At 48.9% G+C, this 26,057-nt stretch overlaps 1 protein-coding gene across 1 annotated transcript in view; it reads left to right on the top strand.

The window, feature by feature from the left end:
• Positions 1-26,057, top strand: part of poln (polymerase (DNA directed) nu) — a 459,972-nt gene that overhangs the window by 3,694 nt on the left and 430,221 nt on the right. Inside the window, exons 3-6 of the mRNA XM_072517547.1 lie at positions 1,331-1,414; positions 4,069-4,164; positions 14,035-14,091; positions 18,102-18,155. Coding sequence (XP_072373648.1) covers positions 1,331-1,414; positions 4,069-4,164; positions 14,035-14,091; positions 18,102-18,155 — 291 coding nt within the window. The remainder of the gene's footprint in view (positions 1-1,330; positions 1,415-4,068; positions 4,165-14,034; positions 14,092-18,101; positions 18,156-26,057) is intronic.

Raw genomic sequence — 26,057 nt, 5'->3', positions numbered from 1 at the left:
CAATGCCACTTGTGCACTTGTGTTGCATAAGGGGCCTCAGCAAGGAATGTGCGGCCGAGGCTGCACATAGACCAGTTTTGTGCACAGTGGAGCTCCACTCGCCTGAACTCCTCAGTGCAGCGATAGATCGGGACGTCATTTTTAAATGACGGCCTTGATGGGTGTCCCCCCCAAGCCCCAACACACAATGGGAAGGTCCCTGGCACTCCCCCCCCCCAGGGAACCCCCGGCTCAATCGCCAGCACACAAAAAGCGCCAACTTGGCATTGCCAACCTGCCACTCTCCTAGCAGTGCCCCTGCCAGGCTGGCAGTGCCAGGGTGCCCAGGTGGCACCAGCAGTGCGAGGGTACCACACCGCCCAAAGGGCATGCGCCTGGTAGCCTCCGATCCCCTGGGTAATTTGACAGCAATCCAGAACTGCAGAGAGAACCTGGTGAGCACATTCCAGCCGCACGTTTCGTCTTGTCCCCGAAGATCCCAACGTCTCGGGAAACTGCATATTACAGTCAGACTAGCTGTCTCGCTGTAATATGCAGATCTGCCGAAAAGTGATCTCGCCCACAATGGGCGGGATTTACAATGCAACGTCTCGCGAGGCGTTGCGAGCCAGGTAGATCCCTGCAGTAGGGTCTCCCGGCTTCTATTGGCCAAGCTGCGCCATGGCGAGCTGCTTTTCGGACGCAGCGTGGCCGTTGGATCGCGCCCAACATGTAAAAGATCCTGTGACGCTATTTTGAAGTAGAGCGGGGAGACGTCTGGCCAATAATTATCCCTCAACCAACATCACTGAACACAAGCTTTCTGGTGAATATCACCTGTTATTGTGGGAGTTTGCTGTGTGCATTTTAATGCTGCGTTTCCAACAGTGACGACATTTCAAATATACTTCCTTGGCTCTAAAGCACTTTGGTTCTGCGGTCATGAGCGACTCTACAGAAATGCAAGTCCTGTTTTCTTTACATGAGACTGGGGGTGCCTCAATCTCCTCAAAACTGCCCCTCAGTTACTCCAGGATTTCCTCAGTGTCGTCACACCCTGGGTTTCCAATCTTCAAACTTGACAGTGGCTGGGTGAGGTTTCATTCTGTGGCATCAGACAGTTTGATGCTGCATTCCCACTGCAGTTATGAGTTGCAGGTTTGGTTGAAGATATGCAACTGAGAGATGAGTGCTCATCAAATGCAGAAAATGTGTATTGAACCCAGAAAATTACTGAAGTTCCACCATCATCTGAAGAGATAGATGTTTAAGGTGGAGAACCGAGTGGCACTGGCAGGGATCTGCTATTACAGTGAAGGGACAATGATATTGTTATGTTGGAACCCTGCAGGTACGACAGAAACAATTGGAACAGGAGGCACATCATGTCGCTGGAGAGCAGTTCCTGTTGACCAGCAGCAATCAGCTTCGACAGGTAAGCTCATCTTTACAAAGAGGCTGGTTTAGGACACTGGGCTAAATCGCTGGCTTTGAAAGCAAACCAAGGCAGGCCAGCAGCACGGTTCAATTCCCGTACCAGCCTCCCCGAACAGGCGCCGCAATGTGGCGACTAGGGGCATTTCACAGTAACTTCATTTGAAGCCTACTTGTGACAATAAGCGATTTTCATTTTCATTTCATTTCACAAAGATAGCAAAGGCTCAATCAACACACCCGGTCATTTGGGTCATGATCCTGGGCTCCATGTGCTTAGATTTTTGTGTTCTATCCTCAGCCATTACTCACTGCTGATTAAAATATCCATGCAATTCACTATTGAGTCTTGGAAAATTGAAGGATGACCTTAAAGAAGTCATTAAAATTCAGAAGGTTTGGATAGACATAGTGGGCGGGATTCTCTAAGCCCGGGGCTGGGCTGGAGAATCCCTGTGACCGGCGCAAATCGCGCCATGCCGCCCCCCCGATGCCGGCACGCGATTCTCTGCAGAGCGGAGAATCGGCGCCATTGGCACCGCCATGGTTGGAGCGGCGATGGTCGCGGGCTGCTCTACGTGTCCGGCCCGCCGATTCTCGGGCCGGGATGAGGCGAGCGGCCTTCGTGGAAATGCCGAGTCCCGCCGCCGCCGTCCACACCCGCTCTCAGCCGGCGGGAACTCAGCGTTGAAGGGTCGGGTGGCGGCCTGTGGGGGGGGGGGGGGGGGGGGGGGGGGGTCCGACCCCGGAGGCGGCCTCCGATGTGGCCTGGCCCGCGATCGGGACCCACCGATTGGCGGGCCGGCCTCTCTGTCTCCCAGCCTCCTTTCTTCCACGCCGGCCCCTGTACTCCTGCGCATGTCTGGGCCGGCGCGGACAAGGGAGACACCGCGCATGCGCGGAAATCGCGCCGGTGGGACTGTGCACGCGCGTGTTCGTGCCGGACCCACTGCGCATGCACGCATCCCCCGGCGCCCATTCCATGGCCGGATCAGCAGCCGGAGCGGCGTGAACCGCTCCAGCGCCCTGCTGGCCCCCTGTAGGAGCCAGAATTGCTGATCCTGGGGCCGTGTTGACGCCGTCGAGAAAAGCGACGGCCTTTCCGACGGCGTCAACACTTAGCCTCAGGATCAGAGAATCCCGCCTAGTATTTCCAATCCTAGGAAAGATAGGAATTGGAAATGATCAACATAAGATGACAGTTTAGCACAGGGCTAAAGAGCTAGCTTTTAAAGCAGACCAAGACAAGCCAGCAGCACGGTTCAATTCCCGTACCAGCCTCCCCGAACAGGCGCCGGAATGTGGCGACTAGAGGCTTTTCACAGTAACTTCATTTGAAGCCTACTTGTAACAATAAGCGATGTTCATTTTCATTTCAATTACAGAGTGGTTGCAGTACAGGAGGAGGCCATTTGGCCATTGGCCTGCATCGGCTCTCCATAGGAGCAATTTAATAATAATCTTTATTGTCACAAGTAGGCTTACATTAACACTGCAATGAAGTTACTGTGAAAAGCCCCTAGTCGCCACATTCAGGCTCTTGTTCGGGTACACGGAGGGTGAATTCAGAATGTCCAATTCACCTAACAGCACATGTTTCGGGACTTGTGGGAGGAAACCGGAGCACCCGGAGGAAACCCACTCCGACACAGGGAGAACATGCAGACTCCGCACAGACAGTGACCCAAGCCGGGATTCGAACCCGGGACCCTGGCGCTGTGAAGCAACAGTGCTAACCACCTAGTACCTTTCCCGCCTTCTCCCCGTAGCCCTGCATTCTTCCTTTTGACATAATAATCTAACTCCCTCTTGAATGCAGCACGGTAGCACAGTGGATAGCACCGGTGCTTCACTGCGCCAGGGTCCCAGGTTCGATTCCTGGTTTGGGCCGTTGTCTGTGAGGAGTCTGCACGTTCTCCCCGTGTCTGCGTGGGTTTCCTCCGGGTGCTCCGGTTTCCTCCCACAAGTCCCGAAAGAAGTGCTGTTTTAATTTGGACATTCTGAATTCTCTCTCAGTGTACCCAAATAAGCAACCGAGTGTGGCGACTAGGGGATTTTCACAGTAACCTCAATGCCAATGTAAGCCTACTTGTGACAATAAAGATTATTATAAATGCCTCAATTGAACCTGCCTCTATCACACTCTTAGGCAGTGAAATCCAGATCCTAGCTGCTCCTTATGTACAAAGTTTTCCTCATGTTGCCATTGCTTCTTTGTTAGGATAACACAGAGAGGAATTTAGCCTGGGTGTGGTTTTTTGCCCAGGAATGGTGTTGGCCAGAACGTCCATCGCCACAGTAAGTAATTCTTATTTTGATGGTCAAGTTTGGCCCCGCAGCTAAAGTGCGAAATAAAATTACTTCTACCTTGTTGAATTAATTATTCATGTAAGTGATTAACTCTACCTTAATTTAAATTAAGTTGGAGGTAACTTTAATCTAACTCTGAGACCAAGTGGATCAGATGCAGACACTGATTTTACGTTTGGGCCCATAGAGCTGTTTGTTGTCTTCAATGGACAGTGAATCTGGGCAGAGTGTGGAACCAGTGCTCCACCTGACCCTGGCGATTCCCCGATGGGCAGATTAGCTGAAAACTGTTCCCTTGGGATCGAAAAGCAATTTGAATATTTTCTATTTTGTTAACCGATGTAGATTCTGTTCGACAAACTCCGGTTGCACCTGCTTTGTGTGAAAAAGAAACTCCCAAGAACAGACCTTCAACAGCAGCAGTCAACCTCGGAGGCAGTGGTGAGTCTGTCTTCACCGGGGTGGGTGGGGTGAGTGGGCAGCACGGTAGCACGGTGGTTAGCACAGTTGCTTCACAGCGCCAGGGTCCCAGGTTCGATTCCGGCATTGGGTCACTGTCTGTGCGGAGTCCGCACGTTCTCCCCGTGTCTGCGTGGGTTTCCTCCGGGTGCTCCGGTTTCCTCCCACAGTCCAAAGACGTGCAGATTAGGTGGATTGGCCCTGCTAAATTGCCCTTCGTGCCCAAAAAGGTTAAGTGGGGTTACTGGGTTACAGGGACAGGGTGGAGGTGTGGTGCTCTTTCCAAGGGCCGGTGCAGACTCGATGGGCTGAATGGCCTCCTTCTGCACTGTAAATCCTATGATTCTAGATAGTACATGGCTAACGATGCTCAGGTTCAGAGTTTTTACATTGATTGATGGATAAGAAAGGATGAGAGGTGTCTTGAATGTAACTTACCTGCTCGTACAGACATGTTGGATCCAATGGCCTGTTTCTGTGGCGTTTGTCCTGTGTAAATCTAAATTAATTACTATTTAAAATCATAGAGCACTGAAGGAGATTGTTTGGCCCATTGTTACTGTGCTGGCTCTTTGAAAGTGCTATCAGTTGTGGGAGTTTCACAGCTATTCGACTATAGTGTACCTCACGCCCTTAACTGACCAGGCGACACTCTGAGTTCCAGTTCAAGATTTTTATTCAAGCTATAGTAGGGGAGCTAGACAAATCTGGGAGCTTGCCAGCTCCCAGAACAAAGAAATATAGTGGCAATTATACCTTCAGCTTATCTTGCAAATAATTTACATGTATCAATCAAAGGTGTACATTTGTTTTAGGAATTATCTGTATCCATTCACAATTAATTATTGAGATTACATAATGTATATTGTTATCTGATTGTAATTTGTGCACATGTACTTAATTATAATATCATGAAACATGTATTTTCTCTACTTTCCTGTACCAGCCTCCCCGAACAGGCGCCGGAATGTGGCGACTAGGGGCTTTTCACAGTAACTTCATTTGAAGCCTACTTGTGACAATAAGTGATTTTCAATTATTCCTTGTTTAGCAGGCACACACAGGTTGCAGCTGCGTAATGATGAATTGAATTTTTGCATGTGGCCTGTGTGACTAAAGCCTCCCTTTTAATTAAACTTGGTCACCCTTCTTAAATAGTGGAACCACATTAGCTGTTCTCCAGTCCTCTGGCACCTCCCCCATGGCCAGAGAGGAAATAAAAAATTTGAGTCAGAGCCCCTGCAATCTCCTCCCTCACTTCCCACAGCATCCTGGAATCACCTAATATAAGTACCTGAATGTTATTATTTTACACACCTTACCCTATTATTATTTTTACACAACCTTTGCAGTGTTCCTCAACAGTGAGGTTCAGCATTATCCTCTGTAGTGAGGCTCTGCAGTGAGGTTCAGCATTATCCTCTGTAGTGAGGCTCTGCAGTGAGGTTCAGCATTATCCTCTGTAGTGAGGCTCTGCAGTGAGGTTCAGCATTATCCTCTGTAGTGAGGCTCTGCAGTGAGGTTCAGCATTATCCTCTGTAGTGAGGCTCTGCAGTGAGGTTCAGCATTATCCTCTGTAGTGAGGCTCTGCAGTGAGGTTCGGCATTATCCTTGGTAATGACTGTTGGTAACGAGGCTCAGCAATAATCTTCACAGTTAGATTTGGCAGTGAGCCTCGGCAAGCTCACAGGACCACAGTAGCTGAGGTCTGCTTCTCCCCTAATGACCAGGCAATACACTTTTGGCAATATTTAGTGCATCAGGGTCTGGTGGCCTCTTTGTATCTCTAAGGATGCTGAGATTAGTTGCTGTTTTGTTACCTGTGTGGCAGGTAACATGTGCTACTCAAACCTTGGTTACTGATGAGGTCTTCTGAATCTCGATGGAGAAGACTCGAACTCATCCAGTAGTAACAAAAGGTTTATTGAGTAACAAGACCGATAATTGCATGAGTTCTTTACTTTAACTTTGATACTAGTGATAAGGTTAACAAGATCTAACTACAGTAACTATACGTAGCTTCACTAGCCGTCTGAACCATTCTGCTATTGCTCTGGTCACAGTGCACCCAAGAGAGAGCCAGAGACCCAATGTGGTTGCCTTTTATACCCCTGTTGGTCCGGCCCTCTAGTGACCATGTGGTGCCACTGATCACACATTAACCCCCTGTGTGCATGCACACATAGAGATCACTACAGTTGCACCCGGGCAAGTACAATCCTACTTACTATAGAACATAGAACAGTACAGCACAGTACAGGCCCTTCGGCCCACGGTGTTGTGCCGACCATTTATCCTAATCCAAGATCAACCTAACCCACATCCCTTTAATTTACTGCTGTGTCCAACAGTCTCTTAAATGTCCCTAATGACTCTGACTCCACCACCTCTGCTGGCAGTGCATTCCAGTGGCAGGGGCTGTTTAGCTCACTGGGCTAAATCGCTGGCTTTGAAAGCAGACCAAGGCAGGCCAGCAGCACGGTTCAATTCCCGTACCAGCCTCCCCGAACAGGCACTGGAATGTGGCGACTAGGGGCTTTTCACAGTAACTTCATTGAAGCCTACTTGTGACAATAAGCGATTTTCATTTCATTTTTTTTCATGCACCCACCACTCTCTGTGTAAAGAACCTACCTCTGACACCTCCCCTGTACCTTCCTCCAATCACCTTAAAATGATGTCCCCTTGTGACAGCTATTTCCACCCTGGGGAAAAGTCTCTGGCTATCCACTCTATCCATGCCTCTCATCACCTCGAACACCTCTATCATGTCACCTCTCTTCCTTCTTCACTCCAGTGAGAAAAGCCCCCTGCTCCCTCAACCTTTCTTCATAAGACATGCCCTCCAGTCTAGGCAGCATCCTGGTAAATCTCCTCTGTACCCTCTCCAAAGCATCCACATCCTTCCTATAATGAGGTGACCAGAACTGGACACACTATTCCAAGTGTGGTCTGACTAGGATTTAATAAAGCTGCAGCAAAACCTCGCGGCTCTTAAACTCAATCCCCCTGTTAATGAAAGCCAACACACCATACGCCTGCTTAGCAACCCTATCAACCTGAGTGGCAACTTTGAGGGATCTATCCTCACTACGTTACTGTTATAAAATGTTTCTCTCCTCGGCTGTTTCAGTGCAAGCTTCATTTATAGACAATGGTTATTATGTAGTCGTGCCATGCCCGGTTACATAACAACTGATGTATTAGGAGAGAGTATAAACTGGAATCTCCTCAGTGAAACAGTACAGATTTGGGTGCCCGGAACTTTCTGGCCATTCACACCGGCAGGATCTTCCGGTCTCACCCATGGCACATCCCCACTGTGGGTATCCCGGGGACAAGGGGTGCATTCAAGGGGTGGTATGGCAACTGCTCGGTCCAAGATCGCAAGAAACTGCAGAGTGTGGTGAACTCAGCCCAGCGCATTACACAAGCTTGCCACCCCCACATTGATTCTGTCTACACCTCCTGCTGCCTCAGGAACATAAGAACATAAGAACTAGGAGCAGGAGTAGGCCATCTGGCCTCTCGGGCCTGCTCCGCCATTCAATGAGATCATGGCTGATCTTTTGTGGACTCAGCTCCACTTTCCGACCCGAACACCATTAATCCTTTTATTCTTCAAAAAACTATCTATCTTTATCTTAAAAACATTGAATGAAGGAACCGCAACTGCTTCACTGGGCAAGGAATTCCATAGATTCACAACCCTTTGGGTGAAGAAGTTCCTCCTAAACTCAGTCCTAAATCCACTTCCCCTTATTTTGAGGCTATGCCCCCTAGTTCTGCTTTCACCTGCCAGTGGAAACAACCTGCCCGCGTTTATCCTATCTATTCCCTTCATAATTTTATATGTTTCTATAAGATCCCGCCTCATCCTTCTAAATTCCAACGAGTACTGTCCCAGTCTACTCAACCTCTCCTCGTAATCCAACCCCTTCAGCTCTGGGATCAATCTAGTGAATCTCCTCTGCACACCGTCCAGTGCCAGTACGTCCTTTCTCAAGTAAGGAGACCAAAACTGAACACAATACTCCAGGTGTGGCCTCACTAACACCTTATACAATTGCAGCATAACCTCCCTAGTCTTAAACTCCAACCCTCTAGCAATGAAGGACAAAATCCCATTCGCCTTCTTAATCACCTTTTGCACCTGTAAACCAACTTTTTGCGACTCATGCACTAGCACACCCAGGTCTCTCTGCACAGCAGCATGTTTTAATATTTTATCAATTAAATAATAATCCCTTTTGCTGTTATTCCTACCAAAATTGATAACCTCACATTTGTCAACATTGTATTCCATCTGCCAGATCCTAGCCCATTCACCTAGCCTATCCAAATCCCTCTGCACACTTCCAGTATCCTCTGCACTTTTTGCTTTACCGCTCATCTTAGTGTCGTCTGCAAATGTGGACACATTGCCCTTGGTCCCCAACTCTAAATCATCTATGTAAATTGTGAACAATTGTGGGCCCAACACTGATCCCTGAGGGACACCACTAGCTACTGATTGCCAACCAGAGAAACACCCATTAATCCCCACTCTTTGCTTTCTATTAATTAACCAATCCTCTATCCATGCTACTACTTTCCCCTTAATGCCATGCATCTTTATCTTATGCAGCAAACTTTTGTGTGGCACCTTGTCAAAGGCTTTCAGGAAATCCAGATATACCACATCCATTGGCTCCCCGTTATCTACCGCACTGGTAATGTCCTCAAAAAATTCCACCTAATTAGTTAGGCACGACCTGCCCTTTATGAACCCATGCTGCGTCTGCCCAATGGGACAATTTCCATCCAGATGCCTCGCTATTTCTTCCTTGATGATAGATTTCAGCATCTTCCCTACTACTGAAGTTAAGCTCACTGGCCTATAATTACCCGCTTTCTGCCTGCCTCCTTTTTAAAAAGTGGTGTCACGTTTGCTAATTTCCAATCTGCCGGAACCAGAGTCTAGTGAATTTTGGTAAATTGTCACTAGTGCATTTGCAATTTCCCTAGCCATCTCTTTTAGTACTCTGGGATGCATTCCATCAGGGCCAGGAGACTTGTCTACCTTTAGCCTCATTAGCTTGCCCATCACTACCTCCTTAGTGATAACAATCCTCTCAAGGTCCTCACCTGTCATAGCCTCATTTCCATCAGTCACTGGCATATTATTTGTGTCTTCCACTGTGAAGACTGACCCAAAAAACCTGTTCAGTTCCTCAGCCATTTCCTCATCTCCCATTATTACATCTCCCTTCTCATCCTCTAAAGTACCAATATTTACCTTAGCCACTCTTTTTTGTTTTATATATTTGTAGAAACTTTTACTATCTCTTTTTATATTCTGAGCAAGTTTACTCTCATACTCTATCTTACTCTTCTTTATAGCTTTTTTAGTAGCTTTCTGTTGCCCCCTAAAGATTTCCCAGTCCTCTCGTCTCCCACTGATCTTTGCCACTTTGTATGCTTTTTCCTTCAATTTGATACTCTCCCTTATTTCCTTACATCTCCGATTTTCCCTCTTTCTACCGTCCTTCCTTTTTGTAGGTATAAACCTTTGCTGAGCACTGTGAAAAATCGCTTGGAAGGTTCTCCACTGTTCCTCAACTGTTTCATCATAAAGTCTTTGCTCCCAGTCTACCTTAGCTAGTTCTTCTCTCATCCCATTGTAATCTCTTGTGTTTAAGCACAAAACACTAGTGTTTGATTTCACCTTCTCACCCTCCATCTGTATTTTAAATTCCACCATATTGTGATCGCTCCTTCCGAGAGGATCCCTAACTATGAGATCATGAATCAATCCTGTCTCATTACACAAGACCAGATCTAGGACCGCTTGTTCCCTCGTAGGTTCCATTATATACTGTTCTAGGAAACTATCGCGGATACATTCTATAAACTCCTCCTCAAGGCTGCCTTGACCGACCTGGTTAAACCAATCGACATGTAGATTAAAATCCCCCATGATAACTGCTGTACCATTTCTACATGCATCAGTTACTTCTTTGTTTATTGCCTTCCCCACCATAATGTTACTATTTGGTGGCCTATAAACTACTCCTATCAGTGACTTTTTCACCTTACTATTCCTGATTTCCACCCAAATGGATTCAACCTTATCCTCCATAGCACCGATGTCATCCCAGGAAGGCAGACAGCATTGTCAGAGACCCCTCCCACCCAGGCATTGCTTCTTCCAGCCCCTTCCATCAGGCAGAAGGTACAGAAGTATGAAGACCCGCACATCCAGACATAGGAACAGCTTCTTCCCCACAGCTATAAGACTCCTCAACGACTCCCCCTCGGACTGATCTGTTCCCTGTAAGACACCCTATGCTGCTCTTGCTCATTTATTTGATTTGTTTGGCCCCTTGTTCCGCACTGTAACCAATCACTATTTGTTGATGCACCACTGTCAATGTACTCTGTTGATTATTCTCTTTGTCTACTATGTACGTACTGTGTCTGTTCCCTCGGCCGCAGGAAAATACTTTTCACTGTACTTTGGTACATGTGACAATAAATCAAATCAAATCAACAGGAAATCCCGTTGACAACACTGGGATCAGAAGATCCCATCACCAGCCATTGGCAGGCTCCCTCCACTGCCGTGAAACAGCCGGCTGCACGGATAATCCCACCCAATATCTTTTTGCCATTTTCCACTTTGCCACCATTGCACGAAGCTCCGATAACTTCTTCTTTCTCCTCTGACTAAGAGTTGTGGAATGCTTAGAAAGGTGATCGAGTTGAATGAAACTTCCCTCTCGTCTCTCTTCTCGCTGACCCACCAAGGAATCAGAGTTTCATCTGCAATTATCACAATTGTAATTAAAATCACAAAGAAAGGCTTGTCGAGGAGACTGCCAGAATGGAAACACAGTTCAGTAGAGGGACTGGAGAAGGTGGGGTTATTCTCATAAGAGGAGAGAACTTCAGGCAATTTGATAGAGGTGTTCAAAAGTCATGAAGAGTTTTAATTGGGTAAATAGGGTGAAACCGTTTACATTAGTAGGAGGGTCGGTAACTAGAGAACACAGATTGAAGAATTGGCAAAGAATCGGAGGGAAGACGAGGAGAAAAACATTTTGTGCAGCGAGTTGTGCTGGGGTATGTACTGCCTGACAGGGCAGATACACTAGTAACTTTCAAAAGGAAATTAGACAGACACTTGGAAAGGGAAATATTTGCAGGACTATTGGGGGAGCAGCAGGAAAATGGGATGAATCGCTTATTTGAAAGAACTGGCACGGGCCCGATGCGAAGAATGGCCTCTTCCTGTGCTGCATGATTCTATCTGAGCGTAGGATTATAAAAGTTTCAAATTGCGGTACGTCAGTAACACAAATAATGATTTTCTAATTCACAGCAGCCAAAACATCTGAGGTAGCTGCCTTGTGACACACCAGAGTCACACAGTAGCAGCTGATTCTATTTTATGTTTCAAATTGCTGAGTACAACGATCACAGAATTGTGAGATTTATTTAGAGGAGAATGCTTTTGCTGCCATAAATTATGGGATTTTAAAAGGGTTGTTTAAGTGATTAGTTTGTCTTATAAAACATTCATGCTGGGAACATAGAATCCAATAAAATACTATCAGCTTTATTGCTCAGAAATAGTTCTTTGATCTGCATGCTGCCTGTTACAGAGCGGTGAAAGGGCTTTATTTAGCCATGTTGGCTTTTTAGATTACCTAGAGATTACCTTAGATTTAGAGGGTAGGTCCGATCCAGGACAGTAGCGGGAGATTGTGTATTGAGTCTGAAGAGATAGGAGAGGTCTTGAATGAGTACTTTTCTTCTGTATTTACAAATGAGAGGGGCGATATTGTTGGAGAGGACAGTGTGAAACAGACTGGTAAGCTCGAGGAAATACTTGTTAGGAAGGAAGATGTGTTGGGCATTTTGAAAAACTTGAGGATAGACAAGTCCCCCGGGCCTGACGGGATATATCCAAGGATTCTATGGGAAGCAAGAGATGAAATTGCAGAGCCGTTGGCAATGATCTTTTCGTCCTCACTGTCAACAGGGGTGGTACCAGGGGATTGGAGAGTGGCGAATGTCGTGCCCCTGTTCAAAAAAGGGACTAGAGATAACCCTGGGAATTACAGGCCAGTTAGTCTTATTTCGGTGGTAGGCAAAGTAATGGAAAGGGTACTGAAGGATAGGATTTCTGAGCATCTGGAAAGACACTGCTTGATTAGGGATAGTCAGCACGGATTTGTGAGGGGTAGGTCTTGCCTTACAAGTCTTATTGAATTCTTTGAGGAGGTGACCAAGCATGTGGATGAAGGTAAAGCAGTGGATGTAGTGTTCATGGATTTTAGTAAGGCATTTGATAAAGTTCCCCATGGTAGGCTTCTGCAGAAAGTAAGGAGGCATGGGATAGTGGGAAATTTGGCCAGTTGGATAACGAACTGGCTAACCGATAGAAGTCAGAGAGTGGTGGTGGATGGCAAATATTCAGCCTGGATCCCAGTTACCAGTGGCGTACCGCAGGGATCAGTTCTGGGTCCTCTGCTGTTTGTGATTTTCATTAATGACTTGGATGAGGGAGTTGAAGGGTGGGTCAGTAAATTTGCAGATGATACGAAGATTGGTGGAGTTGTGGATTGTAAGGAGGGCTGTTGTCGGCTGCAAAGAGACATAGATAGGATGCAGAGCTGGGCTGAGAAGTGGCAGATGGAGTTTAACCCTGAAAAGTGTGAGGTTGTCCATTTTGGAAGGACAAATATGAATGCGGAATACAGGGTTAACGGTAGAGTTCTTGGCAATGTGGAGGAGCAGAGAGATCTTGGGGTCTATGTTCATACATCTTTGAAAGTTGCCACTCAAGTGGATAGAGCTGTGAAGAAGGCCTATGGTGTGCTCACGTTCATTAACAGAGGGATTGAATTTAAGATCCGTGAGGTGATGATGCAGCTGTACAAAACTTTGGTAAGGCCACATTTGGAGTACTGTGTACAGTTTTGGTCGCCTCATTTTAGGAAGGATGTGGAAGCTTTGGAAAAGGTGCAAAGAAGATTTACCAGGATGTTGCCTGGAATGGAGAGTAGGTCTTACGAGGAAAGGTTGAGGGTGCTCGGCCTTTTCTCATTAGAACGGAGAAGGATGAGGGGCGACTTGATAGAGGTTTATAAGATGATCAGGGGAATAGATAGAGTAGACAGTCAGAGACTTTTTCCCCGGGTGGAACAAACCATTACAAGGGGACATAAATTTAAGGTGAAAGGTGGAAGATATAGGAGGGATATCAGAGGTAGGTTCTTTACTCAGAGAGTAGTGGGGGCATGGAATGCACTGCCTGTGGAAGTAGTTGAGTCGGAAACATTAGGGATCTTCAAGCAGCTATTGGATAGGTACATGGATTACGGTAAAATGATATAGTGTAGATTTATTTGTTCTCAAGGGCAGCACGGTAGCATTGTGGATAGCGCAATTGCTTCACAGCTCCATGGTCCCAGGTTCGATTCCAGCTTGGGTCATTGTCTGTGCGGAGTCTGCACGTCCTCCCCGTGTCTGTGTGGGTTTCCTCCGGGTGCTCCGGTTTCCTCCCACAGTCCAAAGATGTGCGGGTTAGGTGAATTGGCCAATGATAAATTGCCCTTAATGTCCAAATTGCCCTTGGTGTTGGGTGGAGGTGTTGAGTTTGGGTAGGGTGCTCTTTCCAAGAGCTGGTGCAGACTCAAAGGGCCGAATGGCCTCCTTCTGCACTGTAAATTCAATGATAATCTATGATAAATCTAGGACAAAGGTTCGGCACAACATCGTGGGCCGAAGGGCCTGTTCTGTGCTGTATTTTCTATGTTCTATGTTCTATTAAGACAGTCTTGTTGTGTGATTTATTTATACTAGCTGCTACAGCTGCAGGAACTCCATCCACTGCCGAAAATCATTCTGGAATACAGACAGGTGAGGTGTTCAGCGTAAAATAATAACATGACCAGCATGGACTCAATAGGCCGAATGGCCTCCTCCTGTGCCATTTTGACTCTATGACTGGTTGACAGCCCGACTGCAGGAGAGAAGATGCTAAACCTGAATAATGCTGCAGCTCTGGAATGGGACAGAATTCAGTTGCCCATTCTCCTCATCCCGACCCCGTCCCAAATACTTTGTCTTTTTGTTTTTGGGGACACCGGCATTGCAATATTCCCACCTGTAGAGAGATGCATAAAGAAGTGGGGAGTGTATGGAAGAAGAGTCGACTATATATAATTCCCACTACCCCACCCCACCCCTGTGAGGCATAGTGATTGGAGCCAGAAATCTAGTGGTATCAGTTCTGGCCCAAGTTCTTACTCCTCCACCCACACTCCACCAGATTTCCACTCCCTCGCCTCACTCCCCAAAAGACCTCTGAAATTCTGGACTCTTTTAACCAAATTCCCTTTTGAAAGTTAATATTGAACCTGCTTCCACAACCGTTTCAGGAAGCGCAGCTGCTAACAACTCGCAGTGTAAAAAACATTCTTCTCATCTCCCCTTTGGTTCTTTTGTTATTTATCTTAAACCTGGGCCCTCTGGTTACTGACTTTCCTGCCAGTTTCTCCTTATTTATACTACCAAAGTTCCAGCATCCTTCCATCTACAAAAGTTAATGGGCTTGTGTGGTGAATGTATTGTATTAGCCATTCACCATGTATCTCACTGGATCACGCTGTTGCCCATGTGGGCTCCACCTATAGACCATTGTACGATATTACATAGAATGTATCATGTTGGTGCCCTTGTGGGCTCCGCCCCTGGCTCTACCCCTTGAGGGGAGGTATAAAGAGCAGCAGCCCTGTAGGCGGCTCTCACTAGCAGAGCAGTCGCAGGCAGGCACTGTTCTAGTCGATTAAAGCCTCTGTTCACTTCAACTCTCTGTCTCGCGTGAATTGATGGTCGCATCAGCTTGCAGCAAACAAATCCATTTTAGATAGCGTGTCTTCATATGGTGCACCTTTGCTGATGGCTGAAGAGGCCAATCTTTGAGAGGCAGGTTCCAGGACAAGTGCAATACATGAAGCCAGCAAGTATTGTTGTGGGTTGTTGCTTTCAGCATTGGCATCTGTTGCCCAGCCCCTGTGGCTACTGGTCATCGAGGTGATGAATGCCGGCCCACAGGAGATTTTATTATTACCTGTCACCGGCTCGTGACTCCCAAGTGCGGTGATTGGTCTGGTGGCTTTATGTCACACTTGCAAGCGTCCTTGAAGCAGAGCTTTGGGAATCCTACTGTTTAACAAAGTCTGGCTACCTCACCCTCTGGGGGAGACAGTGGCGTAGTGGGATTGTCGCTTAACGAGTAATCGAGAGACCCAGGGTATCATAGAATCATAGAATAGAATCATAGAATTTACAGGGCAGAAGGAGGCCATTCGACCCCTTGAGGCTGCGTCAACCCTTGGAAAGAGCACCCTACCTAGGCCCATGCCCCCACCCTATCCCCAAAACCCAACCTAACCTTTTGGACAGTAAGGGGAAATTTAGCACGGCCAATCCATCTAACCTGCACATCTTTGGATTGTGGGAGGAAACCGGAGCACCCGGAGGAAGCCCACGCAGACACGGGGGGAACGTGCAGACTCCACACAGTCACCCAAGGTCGGAATTGAACCCGGGTACCTAGCGGTGAGGCAGCAGTGCTAACCACTGTGCCACCGTGCCAACCTAGCTGTATCAAAAGCTCCACCAAAACATTCCCTTCAGTTTATCTCTCTCCTTGACTAAAATCTAGCTGAATAGAGGATTTACGTCTCTTAATTACCATATAGTTGGTTATTATAGAAATGAGCAGGGGAGAAATTGGACATCATTATCTGTCTAGGGTGAGAAATGACCTTTGAGAGGACGAATTTCAGGTTGTGCTGGATGCCAAACAGAAAAGAGAATTCCCAGTGAGCTGGGCGTTCTCCTAAAGCAGGCCTTGGACATCCTGAATATGCAAATCACGGCCCTAATGCTGGTTTTTGGTCCTCAATTTTAAAGTTGGTCAACTGGTTGGGTCTGGCTGCCAACTTTGATTGGATCTATTTCTGGAGGTGTGATCACATGATCTTCTGCCTCCAACCATCCTGTCCCCACACTCCTGCCAGTCGTTGCCAAACACATCCATCCTTACATTGCCTGCTTTCCCACAGCCAATCAGAATTTGAATAGACTCTTGAGTCTCACATCTAATTGGGTGATACTTGACTGTTAGTCAAATATATCTGATAGTTTATAACTGATAAAGTGTTCATTTTTTGTTTAAAAAAAAAAAGCAATGATGTAAGAGGGATGTAAGCAAGATGAATGTGGTGTGCCACAGTGCTGGGGCACCAACATTTTACAATTTCTATGAATGGCTTGGATGAAGGCACCAAAGGTGCAGTGGTTAAATTTGCTGATGACAGAAAGATGGGTTGGAAAGTAAGCTGTAAAGAGGACAAAAGGAGGCTACAAAAGCATATAGATAGGTTAAGTGAGAGGGCAAAGATCTGGAAAATGGAGTAGAATGCGTGGAAATGTGAAATGGTCAATTGTGGCAGTAAGAATAAAAAAGAAACATATTGGCTGGGATTCTCCCTTCTGAGGACTAAGTCCCCACGCCGGCGGGAGAATCGGCGGCAATGCCTCCGGCGCCAACAGCCCGGAAAGTGCCGAATTCTCTGGACTTTCGGGGGCTAGGTGGACGCCGGAGGGGTTGGCGCCGCTCCAGCCGGCGGCAAAGGGCCAGCGCGATCTCGCGCATGCGCGGAACCGCCAGCGTGGTCCCGCACATGCGCAGACTGGCTGGCGTATTTTGCCACATGCGCAGGAGGTTCTCTTCTCCACGCCGGCCATGGGGGAGCCCTACAGGGGCCGGCGCGGAAGGAAGAAGTGCACCCACGGAACAGGCCCGCCCGCAGATCGGTAGGCCCCGATCGCGGGCCAGGCCACCGTGGGGGCCCCCCCCCCCCGGGGTCGGATCTCCCCGCGCCCCCCGAGGACCGTCCCCGCCGACTTACCTGCTAGGTCCCGCCGGTACGTGAGTTGAGTGATTCACGCCGGCGGGACTGGCCATAAACGGACGGCCACTTGGCCCATCGGAGCCCGGAGAATCGCCAGGGGCGCCGCTGCCAACGGCCCCCGATTGGCGCGGCGTAATCCACGCCCTCGCCCGAAAAACGGCGCTGGAGAATACGGCAGCCGGCGGCGGGGCGGGATTCGTGTCGCCCCCAGGGATTCTTCGACCCGGCCGGGGGGGTCGGTGAATCCCGCCCATTATCTAAATGGTGAAAGACTGCAGAGCTCTGAATTGCAGAGGGGTCTGGGTAATTAACTGCATGAATTGCAAAAGGTTAGTATACAGGCACAGCGAGCAATTAAAACATTATTGTTTATTATGAGTGGGTGAAAGGTTATATAGGGATAAGGGTGGAATGTGGAGTTGAGGTTACATACATAGGGGCTATTTAGCACAGGGCTAAATCGCTGGCTTTGAAAGCAGACCAAGGCAGGCCAGCAGCACGATTCAATTCCCGTACCAGCCTCCCCTAACAGGCGCCGGAATGTGGCGACTAGGGACTTTTCACAGTAACTTCATTGAAGCCTACTTGTGACAATAAGCGATTTTCATTTCATTTCATAATAATAATAAAAGTAGGTCAGCCATGGTCTTGTTGAATGGCAGAGCAGTCTCACAAACTGCTCTAAATTCGTATGTATGTTGTAAACTAATAACCCGATGATCTACACTTGGGTTTGCTCACAGCTGTGTCCTGAAGATTAACCGTGAATCCCGAGAGATTCCAAGGCAATCCCGGGTAAATGGCAACCCTCTGTTTTCAGTGTCATACGATGACAGAATCCCTACAATGCAGAAGGAGTCCAAACAGCGGCCCTTAAAGGAGAAACGAAGTTGGGTCTTTCTCTTGTGCGTCTTGTACCAACTAAAGATTTGTTTCCTTTTTTAGATTCACAAGCTCAAGTCAACATATGTAGATGGACTCTTAGCCTGCATGAAGAAGGTAAATTGTGTATTGCAGTGTGGTAGTCTGTGTTAGGAGGATTACGGTACCTGGTAATGCCGGAATACCATTGGTGGAGAATGTACTTGTTCCCATTGGTTAAGCTTAATGTTAGCTCCGCCCTGTAAGGCAGGGTACAAGAGCCTGTGCCGCCCCAGCAGCTTTCTTCTGTACCTGCGCTGCTGGGGGAAACATCTAGCGTATTAAAGCCTTCAGTTGTCGCCAATCCCGTTTCTGAGGTTATTGATTGTGCATCAATTTAATATGCTAGATTTAAAGAATGGAGTTCCGAATCAAGCCAGAGTGTCTGCAACTCAGCCCCCATGCGGCAAACTCAGCGGCAACCTTCAAGCACTGGCTGGCATGCTTCAACGGATATCTCGGAATGGCCGAAAACACACCCACGGGGGAACAGAAACTACAAGTTCTGCACTTGAGGGCGAACCCAGAAAGCTACACCCTCATCGAGGACGCAGACGATTTTGATGCAGCAATGGAGCTGCAGAAAGGATATTATATTCGCCCTGTAAACCAGGTCTATGCCCGACATCTACTAGCGACGAGGCGACAAATCCCTGGGGAATCACTGGAAGAATTCTACCGTGCACTCCTGGTGTTTTGTTGAGAAACTGCAGCTGGCCGCAAGTTTCGGCGAGCAACCACACAGAACTTTTGATCTGGGACGCTTTCGTTGCAGGTATGCTGTCCTCCCAAATCCGCCAACGATTGCTGCAGAAAGAGACACTAGGCCTCAAGGAGGCACGGGCCCTTGCCGGCTCCCTGGATGTGGCCTCCCGAAACGCTCGCGCTTACGTCCCCGACTGCGCAGCAGCCCAGTGGGCAGCGTGGAACCCCCCCCCGTGCCCGACCCCGAGGCATCTCCCATCCCCCCACAAACCTGTGCTGCGAGATGGCCTGGCAACCCCGGGGGGCCCCGTTGCTATTTTTGCGGGCAAGCCAAGCACCCCCGACAGCGCTGTCCGGCCTGTTCATCCACCTGAAAGGGATGCGGTAAAAAGGGCCATTTGTGACGGTATGCCAGGCCCGGGCGGTTGCTGCGGTCTCCGGAGGCGAATACGGACCGCCACCACAACCCTCTCCACGGTCCCTGTGCGGCCAGCGGGCACCGCCATCTTCCTCCACCAGGGCCACGTGTGGCCTCCGGGCGCCGCCATCTTGTCCCACGGACGCCACGTGCGATGGATGGGCGCCGCCATTTTGTGCACCCCGGGCCATGTGCAACCAATGGGCGCCGCCATCTTGGGTGGACTCCCAGGACCCTAGTTCGGCTGACTACACACCGCCCGAAGAAAACATTCAACTACTGCCACGAGTAGCCTCGGTGACCCTGGACCAGTGTTGGCCCCGAACACTCTCGACTGCTACGACGACGGTGCTTATCAATGGGCATGAAACGTCCTGTAATCGACTCTGGGAGCACGGAGAGCTTCATACACCCCGACATAGTAAGACGCTGTTCTCTCCCCGTCCACCCCGTTAATCAAAAAATCTCCCTGGCCTCCGGATCTCACTCAGTAGAGATCAAGGGGTTTTGTATAGCTAACCTCACGGTCCAGGGAAGGGAGTTCAAAAACTACCGACTCTACGTCCTTCCCCACCTTTGCGTGGCCACACGCCTAGGGTTGGATTTTCAGTGCAACCTCCAAAGTCTAACTTTCAAATTCGGCGGCCCTATACCCCCCCTCACTGTCTGCAGCCTCGCGACCCTCAAGGTCGACCCGCCTTCCCTGCTTGCGAACCTCACCACGGATTGCAAACCCATTGCCACCAGGAGCAGACAGTACAGTGCCCAGGACCGGATCTTTATTAGGTCAGAGGTCCAACGGTTACTGAGGGAAGGAGTCATTGAAGCTAGCAACAGTCCCTGGAGAGCTCAAGTAGTGGTTGTAAAGACCGGGGAGAAGCATAGGATGGTCGACTACAGTCAGACCATCAACAGGTTTACGCAGCTTCACGCGCATATCCGACCTGGTCAACAGGATCGCGCAATACAAGGTCTTCCCCACGGTGGATCTTAAGTCTGTCTACCACCAGCTCCCCATCCGCACGAGTGACCGCAGAAACACTGCCTTCGAAGCAGATGGGCGGCTCCACCACTTCTTAAGGGTTCCCTTCGGTGTCACTAATGGGGTCTCGGTCTTCCAGCGAGAGATGAACCGAATGGTTGACCGGTATGGTTTACGGGCCACATTCCCGTACCTCGATAATGTCACCATCTGCGGCCACGACCAGCAGGACCACGGCACCAACCTCCTAAAATTCCTCCAGACCGCAAAAATCCTTAACCTCACGTATAACAAGGATAAATGCGTGCTCAGCACCAACCGCCGAGCCCTCCTCGGCTACGTAGTGTGTAATGGAGTTATAGGCCCCGACACTGAACGCATGCGCCCCCTTATGGAGTTCCCCCTGCCTCACTGCTCCAAGGCCCTGAAGCGCTGCCTAGGTTTTTTTTCCTACTATGCCCAGTGGGTCCCCAACTATTCAGGCAAGGCCTGTCCACTGATCCAATCCACAGTTTTTCCCCTGTCGATAGAGGCCCGGCAGGCCTTCAACCGCATCAAGCAGACATTGCAAAGGCCACGATACATGCCATCGACGAGTCCCTCCCCTTCCAGGTCGAGAGTGACGCGTCCGACGTAGCTCTGGTGGCCACCTTCAACCAAGGGGGCAGACCCGTGGCCTTCTTCTCATGCACCCTCCACACCTCCGAAATCCGCCATTCCTCAGTCGACATGGAGGCCCAGGCCGTAGTAGAAGCTGTGCGACATTGGAGGCATTACCTGGCTGGCAGGAGATTCACTCTCCACACTGACCAACGGTCGGTTGCTTTCATGTTCGATAATGCGCAGTGGGGCAAGATAAAAAACGACAAGATCTTACGGTGGAGGATCGAACTCTCCACCTACAAATATGAAATCTTGTATCGTCCTGGGAAGCTAAACGAGCCTCCTGATGCCCTATCCCGCGGCACATGTGCCAACGCACAAGTGGACCGCCTCCGAGCCCTCCACGGGGACCTCTGCCACCCAGGGGTCACTCGATTTTTCCACTTGATCAAGACCCGCAACCTGCCCTACTCCATCGAGAAGATCAGGATAGCCACCAGGAATTGTCAAATCTGCGCGGAATGCAAGCCGCACTTCTACAGGCCAGAGAAAGCGCACCTGATAAAGGCTTCCCGTCCCTTTGAACGCCTCAGTATGGATTTCAAAGGCCCCCTCCCCTCCACCGATCGCAACACGTACTTCCTGAACGTGATTGACGAGCACTCCCGATTTCCGTTCACCATCCCCTGCCCCGACATGACCGCAACCACCGTCATAAAGCCCTCCATAGTATCTTTACGCTGTTCGGTTTCCCCGCCTAAATACACAGTGATAGGGGGTCCTCCTTTATGAGCGACGAACTGCGTCAATTCCTGCTCAGCAAGGGCATTGCCTCGAGCAGGACGACCAGTTACAACCCCCGGGGTAACGGACAGGTAGAGAGGGAGAACGGAACGGTCTGGAAGACCGTCCTACTGGCCCTGCGGTCCAGGAATCTCCCAGTCTCCCGCTGGCAGGAAGTCCTCCCGGATGCCCTCGACTCCATCCTGTCACTGCTTTGCACCACAACCAACCAAGCACCTCACAAACGTCTCCTTGTCTTCCCCAGGAAGTCCTCCTCTGGGACCTCGCTCCCGATCTGGCTGGCAGCTCCTGGACCCATCCTGCTCCAAAAACACGTGCGGGCGCACAAGTCGGACCCGTTGGCCGAGAGGGTCCATCTCCTCCACGCTAACCCTCAATACGCCTACGTGGCGTACCCCGACGGCCAACAGGATATGGTCTCCCTACAGGACCTGCCGCCCACTGGATCCTCACACACACCCCCGCCACCAGTCCCACCCTCCCTCCCACCGGCGCACCCCACAGCCGCCCCCTTCCCAGGTCAGTCGGCCCTTCCACCGGCCCCGTGTAGGGGGGATAAAGCTGCCACAGAAGCCGAAACCACACTCCCGGAGTCACAGGCGCCCGAACCTCCACCGGCATCACCACCAAAGCTACGACGATCAGAGGACGACCAGGGCTCCCAATCGACTAATTGCTTCATTTTGAAATGTACATTACTGTTGTAAATAGTTAAGATGTAATGAGGCAAAACGCTGTACGGAGGCATTACGGTACCTTCATAACTGTAACTTCTACCACTTTTACCACGTTGTAATACGAAGCCACCACCCGCTCCGGACTCTTTTTTAACAGGGGGTGAATGTGGTAGTCTGTGTTAAGAGGATTACGGTACCTGGTAATGCCGGAATACCATTGGTGGAGAATGTACTTGTTCCCATTGGTTAAGCTTGTATGTTAGCTCCGCCCTGCAAGGCGGGGTATAAGAGCCCGTGCTGCCCCAGCAGCTTTCTTCTGTACCTGCGCTGCTGGGGGAAACATCTAGCGTATTAAAGCCTTCAATTGTCTCCAATCTGGTTTCTGGGGTTATTGATCGTGCATCATGCAGATAAACGTTTGACAGAAACTGGGATGGTGTGAGCACTGGAACACCAGTGTTGGCAAATGGCTGGTTACAGATGGACCCTGAGTGGCAGCTTCATTATGAAAACACAGATAGGCCCAAAGGAGGCGTCTTACAAGTTAGACAAAAGAATTCTGAACAACGCCTCCCTCCCAGTTCTGAAGACCAATTCAGTCCTCGCCACATATCCACAGGCGGGGCAGGATTTCCATTTATGAGACTAAGTGCAGTGGCATTTCCTGCCGGAAAGGCACAAGTGAGTATTAGGTTGAATAACCTGGCAGGTCAGGAGCTGATTCGTCCCCTGCCGTCAGCTGTCGGGTTCAAAGGTCTGGGCCCCATATTTAAATACCAGCCCAGCACACACATCTCACACTCTCCAGCCCACCTGTCTTCATGAGACTGTCAAACACGCCAGCCAGCCAGCCAGCCAACAGGAAGAGATGTGTAGCCTCAAGAAGAAGGCACGTCTTGCAGAGATTGCCATGACAGGGTTGTGTGGTGTCGAGGTCACTGTTCTGAAGACTGGGTAGTTTGCTGCACACAATGGTTCGTTTGAGGTTGCGCGGTTGTTTGAAGGCAAGTAGTGGGGGTGTGGGGATGACCTTGGCAAGATGTTCATCGTCATCAATGACGTGTTGAAGGCTGGAAGAAGGCAAAGCCTGGGTGGGAGGGGTCTATGACAATGCTGTCTGCCTTCCTGAGGCAGCGGGAGGTGTAGACAGAATCAATGTGGGGGTACAAGCTTGTGTGATGCATTGGGCTGAGTTCACCACACTCTGCAGTTTCTTGCGATCTTGGACCGAGCAGTTGCCATTCCAAGTTGTGATGCAGCCGGATAGGATTCTCTCTATGGCACATCTGTCGAAGTTTGTGAGAGTCGATACAGACATGCTGAATTTCTTTAGCTTCCCTAGGAAGTAGAGACGTTGTTGGGCTTTCTTGACTGTTGCATCAACGTGCGTGGACCAGGACAGACTGTTGGTGATGGTGACCCCCAGGAACTTAAAGCTATCGACCATCTCGCCTTCGGAGCCATTAATGTAGACGGGCTGTGTGTCGTGCTGCGCTTCCTGAAGGCGATGATCAGTTCCTGGTTCTTTCCGACATTTAGAGAGAGGTTGTTTCGAAACACCATGCAACCAAGTGATTTATCTCCCTCCTGTAGTCTGATTCGTCGTTGTTTGAGATACGACCCACCACAGTCATATCATCCGCAAACTTATAGATTGAGTTGGAGTTCAATCTTGCCACACAGTCATGTGTGTACAGGGAGTACAGTGGAGGACTGCGCACACATCCTTGCGGGGTCCCTTGTTGAGGACTATTGTGGAGGAGGTGCTGTTTCCTATCCTGACAGATTGCAGTCTGTTGGCGAGGATCCAGCTGCACAGGGAGGGGTCAAATCTAAGATTGAAGAGTTTGATTATTAGCCTTGTCGGGATAATGGTGTTGAAGATGGAGCTGTAATCTATGAACAGCAGGCTTACATAGGTGTTGTTGAGATCTACCATGCGGAATTAATGAAGTCTTGCGACACTAAAACCCAGTAGAAATTGGAGGTAAACTTCTCGGATGCAAACAAGAATCTTTATTGCCTCTATTTGATTACAACTGAGAGAAACTGAAATCTATTCTCAATAAAGTCCGGCTAGCAAAAGGACTTAAAGAGAAGTAACTTATAAACAATTTAACTTTCAAAATAATACAGAAATGGTTTCTTGCTTACAGCAAAACAGCTTGCATTTACTTTAAGAGTTAGAGTGGAAAAGTGAAAATATGAAAATAAAGATAATAAATAGTTAGATCAAAGTACAGGATGATCCTGGATAAAGATGGCCGTAAGGACCATCATGTTTAAGGAGAATCTTATCAGACTTTAGGCATCTTTCTACACCTCTATGTCGTCCTAATTGGTTTGGGTTAGAATCAAATGTATTTGATTCAACGGTTAGCTGTCAATCCTTAATGTGCAACATACGTTCTGAATGTTTCATGTTTGAATAGTTGTGTATGTTATGGAATGCGATTCTGTGCTATCAACAAGACTAGTTTCTACTGGTTTTCTGCTGACTTTGCTTTATCCACTATATGAGCAATGGTACTATGAACATGTTGCTATGTTGCCTGCTTCGTCCTTGATAAGAATACTGGTACAGCACATTTCTTAATGTCAAACTGTCTTTGAAAATATGTTTGTTAGAACAATAGCTTTTTCATCTTTGCTTCGTAAAAATATTGTTTTAATCTCCAATGAGTTTATGCATGTGTCAGGCTTATTGTGTCCCTGTTGAAGCTATGTGTTTCATCATGACCTGAGGTTATGAGTGCTGAAATCCTCAATTTAAAATGGGTATTAAAACTGGGGCTTAATATTTACACTAAATAGCCTTCTTTTACCTATCAGATCTATCAGGAAATAGTCGATTCCTATCAGGTGTCCTTGTTGTCGAGATGTTCAAGTGTTGATTGTAGGGCCAGAGAGGTAGTATCTGCTGTGGATTGGTTGTGGCGATAGGCGAAATGCAATGGATCAAGACCGTCTGGGAGGCTGGTGTTGATCCGTGTGATGACTAGCTGCTCGAAGCATTTCATGATAACAGACGTCAGGGCCACCGGTCGGTAGTCGTTGAGGCACGCTACCTTGTTCTTCTTTGGTACTGGAATTATGGTGGTTTTCTTGAAGCAGGTGGGGACCTTGGAGTGGAGAAGTGAGTTGTTGAAGATGTCTACGAATACACTCGCCAGCTGGTCAGCGCAGGCTCTGAGTGCTCGCCCAGGAACTCCGTTGAGGCCTGTCACTTTCTGCAGGTTCACTTTCAAGAAGGCAGCTCTTACCTCAGGCTGTAATAGTGGGTATGGTGTGTCCAGGGCTGTTGGGGCGGATGTATTGGCTGACTGTTCAAAGCGGGCATAGAACTTGTTCAGTTCATCGGGGAGGGATGCTCCAGCTCCAGAGATTCTGTCTGGCCTTGCTTTGTAGCCTGTGATCTCATGTAAGCCCTGCCATAGACGTTGTGGGTTAGAGTCGTTGGCCTGGGACTCCAGTTTGATCTGGTATTGTCTTTTGGCGCCCTGATGGCTTTCCGTATGTCGTACCTGGATTTCATTTAGAGGTCTGGGACTTCAGGAGGGAGTGAACCCTTTGGTTGAGCCAGGGTTTCCGATTGGGGAACACCCATATTGTCTTCTTTGGTACACAGTCCTCAACACACTTACTGATGAAGTCTGTGACGGTGGTTGCGTACTCGCCCAGGGTAGCTGCCGCAGGCTTGAATATGGACCAGTCCACAGTCTCCAAGCGGAGGATGTCCTCAGATTCTGCACGGTTTTCTTGACTGGCTCAGCACGCTTGGGTTGCTGTTT

Source organism: Scyliorhinus torazame, chromosome 9 (genome assembly GCF_047496885.1).
Source record: "Scyliorhinus torazame isolate Kashiwa2021f chromosome 9, sScyTor2.1, whole genome shotgun sequence".
Taxonomy (NCBI): Eukaryota; Metazoa; Chordata; class Chondrichthyes; order Carcharhiniformes; family Scyliorhinidae; genus Scyliorhinus; species Scyliorhinus torazame.
The sequence above is the reverse complement of the archived record's forward strand: the minus strand, read 5'-3'. Positions and strand labels throughout refer to the sequence as shown.